This window comes from Salvelinus namaycush, chromosome 6 (assembly GCF_016432855.1).
Source record: "Salvelinus namaycush isolate Seneca chromosome 6, SaNama_1.0, whole genome shotgun sequence".
NCBI lineage: Eukaryota > Metazoa > Chordata > Actinopteri > Salmoniformes > Salmonidae > Salvelinus > Salvelinus namaycush.
Genome location: NC_052312.1, coordinates 31,127,079 through 31,133,078, shown reverse-complemented (window position 1 = coordinate 31,133,078; position 6,000 = coordinate 31,127,079). Strand labels below are relative to the sequence as shown.

General features: G+C 44.6%; 1 protein-coding gene across 1 annotated transcript in view; it reads right to left on the bottom strand.

Annotated features, from left to right (window-relative positions):
* Positions 1–447: 447 nt before the first annotated feature.
* LOC120049326 (synapsin-3-like) overlaps positions 448–6,000 on the bottom strand; it is a 110,361-nt gene continuing 104,808 nt past the window's right edge. The window contains exons 10-13 of the mRNA XM_038995575.1: positions 2,361–2,483; positions 2,134–2,164; positions 1,817–1,979; positions 448–571 (exon numbers count right to left, since the gene is read on the bottom strand). Of these exons, the coding sequence (XP_038851503.1) occupies positions 448–571; positions 1,817–1,979; positions 2,134–2,164; positions 2,361–2,483 (441 nt within the window). The remainder of the gene's footprint in view (positions 572–1,816; positions 1,980–2,133; positions 2,165–2,360; positions 2,484–6,000) is intronic.

The window sequence follows — 6,000 nt, the reverse complement described above, 5'->3', positions numbered from 1 at the left end:
CTATGAAATGAGACTGGCAAGATGCTAAGCATGGCTGGTGAACCTAGCTCATACACTATTATTGGTCATTTATAAATACTGTAATATTGCCTTTCTCTCCCAAAGTATATCAACATCCTTGAAGTTGATAAAACACAAATATGACCAAAACAAAATAATTAATCAGATGATGAACAAATAGAATGCAAACCGACATCTCAACTACACCAACCAAGCAGTACTAGATGAACTATAGCCTAATTCATTTTTTTATTTGACGGATGATTCTGAGAGGTGGACGCTCTCAACCTGCCATTTATGGATAAGAACAGGAAGTAGGAAGTGGTGCACAGGAAGCTCCCGCTCTGTGGGTTGACTGAGCGCGTCCTGTAAAATAATGGTATCTTGGAGCTCTTCTGGAGGCCGATGGCTGACAGTAGGCGGATGGATATGGGGAGTCTGTTGAAGTTAGTCGGAGAAGAGGCTGGCGAAGGACTGGCGCAGGCTGCGGATGGTCTCTGCCTTGGCCTCATCGTCCGTGGCGTTCCCTTTCAGGGTCTCAGTGAAGGTGTTGGTGAGCGACTGGGATTTGCTGCAAGGCGCGAAAGTGAGAGTGAGGCTGAGGCCTGAGGGGCATGCAACATGGAGAAGGTGGATGTATGTGCGTGTATTCATGCATGCGCATGTGTGAAGAGGGGCGAGGGGATCGTATTCTGCCAACTTCGTATTCTGCCAAACTGCACAGTTTGATCAACAGAGGCTGGCCAATGACACACACAATAGGGAATAAACTAGTGCACTTTGCTTTCTAAAGCCAACAAAAAAATTTACAAAGGAGCTTAATCTTAGAAGACACATGTTAATGTTTATTATAGCAAAGCCAATGACTGTACATGGACAGAAATACAGTCAAACTTTAGAAGTGTATCCGAGCCAGGAAGCAAACTGAGGAATGGTTGTGGAGAAATCTAGTTGCAAATTGCTCAACCGACAACCCCTTTGCCATGTACAGCCAATCCACATTGAACTAGGGAGGAGTTACGAGAGAATCAAAACTCAAGAGGTAGTTTCACTTTTATCACATATTATTTTCTGAAGAGGTGGCTGGAGCTGAGCATCCTGTAAATGCAGGCCATTATTAACAGCCATTAAACAGGAACAAAAGTTGGCATGTCAGAGATTATAATAGAGTATTTTTGTAAACAGGAAGTGTCGAGCTACAGGAGCATGTACGGTAAAATCTTTATACAATGTCTCCATCTAGCAGCCATTTGTGGCATCTGCACAGATCTGCTCCAAGTAGATATATTCCTAGTACTCACCCAGAAGGTTTTAATGATCAGACGACAGTTTAAGGTTTTCACAGAACTTTTACTAGAGATCTTGTACTTAGCACAGTAGATTTCTTTACAATTCTAATTAAGCAATAAGGCCCGAGGAGGTGTGGTATATGGCCAATATAAGACATTATAAACTGGGTGGTTCGAGCCCTGAATGCTGATTGGCTGAAAGCCGTGGTACATAACATCGTATACCACGAGTATGACAAAATATACATTTTTACTGTTGTAAATATGTTGGTACCCAGTTTATAATAGCAATAAGGCACTTTGGGGGTTTGTGGTATATGGCCAACATACCACGGCTAAGGTCTGTATCCAGGCACTCCGCGTTGAGTCGTGCTTAAGAACAGCCCTCAGTCATGGTATATTGGCCATATAACACACCCCCTTATGCCTTAATTATATTCTTCTGTGGAGATAGTATTAGTATTACACACCCGTGATAACATCAGCCTTGATCATGGAAATTAGATTCGAGGCATTTGATCACTTACTTCAGTTGAGGAGGTTGTTTCTGGGTGCCAGGGCCGGTGGCGGCGGGAGGTGGGATGGGTCCTGGCTGGAAGGCCTGGCTGGGAGAGGTGTTAGCTGAGCGGGCTCGCTGAGGAGAACCCTGGGCTGACTGGGAGGGAGAACCAGAGCCAGAGCGATGCCCACCTGCAGAGCGAACACACACTCATGTTTCGTCTCAGACTCAAGGAACTACTATGTGTATTTCTCAACACTATCATAATATTCATATTCACCACAACAGCAATCAATTGTTGTAGCAATCAAACTGGTGATAAGATGTCGATGGAGGTCTCTTTACCTTGGGCCCTTCTTGGCTGGGTCGTCTGTGGCTGTGAAATGAAAAGCATTGAAAATGGACAGTAATAGTGCATGATGCATGGTTGGTTTGATATACTCCCTACACAAGGGCTTATTTGAAACAATTGTTCATTACTTTTGAGATCGAATCTACATAATCAATTCAAATGCAAATCCATAATAGTGTTACACTCTGGAGAAGAGGTGAAAGAGATTTACCTTCACAGCACTGGGCTGTGGTGTGTTGATACCGAGCAGCACGCTGCACATCTTATTGATCACTAGATCAGTGATCAGCTGCCTGTCCTCCTCCACGTGCTCACCAATCAGAGGCATGGAACTGTCCATCACCTAGATGACACAGGAGAGGTACACCAATCAGAGTGAAGAACAACACGGACAGTATAAGCAGGGATTCTGGACTGAGTCAATGCAAGTAAATGGAAAATTCACTGTAAATCCATTCAACATGATTGACTTCATTCTTGCCACTAGAGAGAGGTATTGTACATCTTATTTGAGTAGCTAGGCCTAATGAAGATGGTGAGGGGGTGAAACCATTACAGTTTTGATGTTAGAGCACAGTGATTAAAGGAGTCTATTGACCGCTGAAATGTGTATACAGTACTATAGGCATAAACATGAGAGATGTGACTTCCCCCATATTATTACATCAAAAATATTACGGTCATTATTTTAGTGCATTTAGTACTTATTTCATAACTTATGGGTGGACACTGGATATCAGGACATGGCACGGCCACATAGATAATTGACTCAACACCGTACCATTTCAACTCACAACACATGAGCTTTGTTTGAAACCATCTCCGCAAAGCAGGTGGCTCTCCACCGATCCAACAGCCATGCTTTCCTCCGCATGAGAGGGTTGTGCCAATGCCGCGCCAAATGAGAACCAAAACAAACAGAGGAAAGCGTGTCTCACAGGCTGAGGGAGAGAACGGAGGGAACACTTTGCCAGCAGAATGCATGTGTTGTGTCCCCAGAGCGGTATCAGGACGCTGCACGCATTGTGGCCAGATCACACTGTAAACAGACAGAAGTCCTTTCATCCATGTGCCCCTTGTACACAGGCAAGTGTCTGTGTGTGTGTGTGTGTGTGTGTGTGTGTGTGTGTGTGTGTGTGTGTGTGTGTGTGTGTGTGTGTGTGTGTGTGTGTGTGTGTGTGTGTGTGTGTGTGCGCACAGCTGGGAGATGGGTAGAAGGAAGAGAACTGGGCGGGTGATGTGCCTGTTGGTGTTGCCCCTTATTCATAACCAGTGGTGTAAAGTACTTAAGTAGTACTTTCAAATATTTTTACTTAAGTAGTTTTTTGGGGTATCTGTAATATACTTTACTATTTATATTTTACACAACTTTTACTTCACCACATTCCTAAAGAAAATTATGTACTTTTTACTCCATACATTTTCCCTGTCACACAAAAGTATTCGTTACATTTTGAATGCTTAGCAGAACAGGAAAATGGTCTAATTCTCACACTTATCAAGAGAACATCCCTGGTCATCCCTACTGCCTCTGATCTGACGGACTCACTAAACACACGCTTCGTTTGTAAATTATGTCTAAGTGTTGGAGCGTGCCCCTGGCTATCTGTAAACAAAAAAAACAAGAAAATGATGAGGTCTGGTTTGCTTAATAAGGAATTAGAAATGATTTATACTTGTACTTTTGATACTTAAGTATATTTAAAACCACTTTTAGACTTTACCTCAAGTATGACAATTGGGTACTTTTTCCACCTCTGGACATAACCATAAGGGACTGGGACTGAGACTGGGACTGAGCCCTGGAGGACTGGCAGCTGCAGCCGGGACCCACTGCAAGCCAGGAGCCACTTCAAACGTGGTGCAGTGGCAGCCAGAGTACCGGTTACACCCTGGTGATTTATTGGGATATAGAATCATCTAGCAGATGACAAGGCTGCAGTTAGTTGCCCTTTAGTATTAGAACATGGAGGAGAGGTGTTGTTTTTCTCCTCTTTTATTGGGCTGCAGTGTTCTTTCCTGCTGCTGGTCTGGACACTGTGTTCTGGAATGGAAAGATTAAGGGTTGGAAATGGTGAACTCTGTACTCGGCCGGACAATACAGAAACTCCAAAGAGGCTATTGTTGTTTGTTTACTTTAGCTAAGTGATTTCTATGATAGTGTGCAACATTTTTTATGTGAAATGGCAAGTGCCAGATGTACGCCTAAGTATATGTGCCAAAATTCTCACACAGTTGTTAAACTATCCATGCAAACAATTTCTGTTGAATACTGCTAGTAATACATGGAACTTACATAGCACTTTAAGGACCCAAAGTCGCTTTACAATTATAGAAACGAAAAACAACATTAAAACAGGAGTCAAATCAAAACATCAGACTAAACATTAATAAATGTATCAGTGTATGAGGAGGGTTGGGATTTGAACCCGGTTTGGTTAAGTGGTAGGGTAAGGGTTAGGTACTGCTCAGTATGGTGAAGAGAGGAGTGTCTTAGTAGTGTATTTCTTTGCTTGTGTGTGTGTGTGTGTGTGTGTGTGTGTGTGTGTGTGTGTGTGTGTGTGTGTATGTATGTATGTATGTGTGTGTGCTGGGGGGGGGGGGGGGGGGGGGTCTTACGGGTAGGCCTTGTCAAAGAGGTGGGGCTTTAGGAGGGCCTGAAAGACAGTGATGGACTCCGAGTCACAGATGGCTGGAGCAACCCTGGAGAAGCCCCTGTCGCCAAAGTGCTGTCAGGACTTAGTATTGGTGAGGAGTTGGGCTGCAGAGTTTTTGAACCACTTGGAGCTTATGGAGGGAGCTTGAGTTGATGCCGGAGGGTAGTGAGATGCAGTAGTCAAGACAGGAGGAGATGAATGCATATATGAGGGTTTCAGCGACAGGACGGGAGAAGAAGGACCTGACCGTGGCAATGTTACAGAGGTGGAAGAATGAGCCTAAGGAAGTTTTGTTTTTATTGTAGAGGCAGGATTCAATGTTCGTCAGAGGTGGGTTGAGGAGGGATTTGGTGCCGAGGTAGATCTGGGTGTCATCGGCATAGAAGTGGAAGTCAAGGTTGATGTGACGGAGAATCTGACCAAGAGGGAGGATGTAAATGAGTAAGGGTCCCAGCACAGAGCCCTTGGGAACACCCTGTATAACTGCAGCTGAGTCTGAGGTGTGGCCATTGAGGGAGATGTTGTGCGTCCGGTTTGTGAGGTATGATTGTAGCCAGGCTCTCCAGCCTGGTGAGGAGGATCTGATGGCTCACTGTGTCAAAAGTGGCAATCCGGTCAAGGAGAATCAGGATGTTGAGGGCACCAGCATCAGCAGAGATGAGGTCATTGATAACTTTGAGGAGTGCAGTTTCAATACTGTGGAGGGGCGGAAACCAGACTGGAGAGACTCAAACAGGTTGTTGATTAGCAGGTGGGTTTGTAATTGGGAGGCAACTGTAGGTTCTGGAGTCTTGGCAAGGAAGGGGAGGTTGGAAATGGGGTGGAAGTTATTGAGGATGGTAGTGTCCAGTCCTGGCTTTTTTAAGATTGAGGTGACTGCAGCTGTTTTGTAGTTGGAGGGGACAGTTCCGTGGGCGAGGGAGAGGTTGACAATGTGTGTGATATATGGACAGAGAACAGGCAGGCAGGCTTTGATGAGAACAGTGGGGAGATGATCCATGGAGGAAGTTGTAGACTTGGAATACATGAGTTTTGACAAGTTTTTAGATATAAGGAGAGTCAAATGGGGCAAATTCAGAGAGTCAGGTTTCAGGTGTGACGGTTGGAAGGTTAACAGGGAGAGGGGTGGCTGAGGGAGATTGATCAGTCAGTAATGAGTTGATTTTGGTGATCTTGTCCTTGAAAACCTGAAGGAAGGAGTTG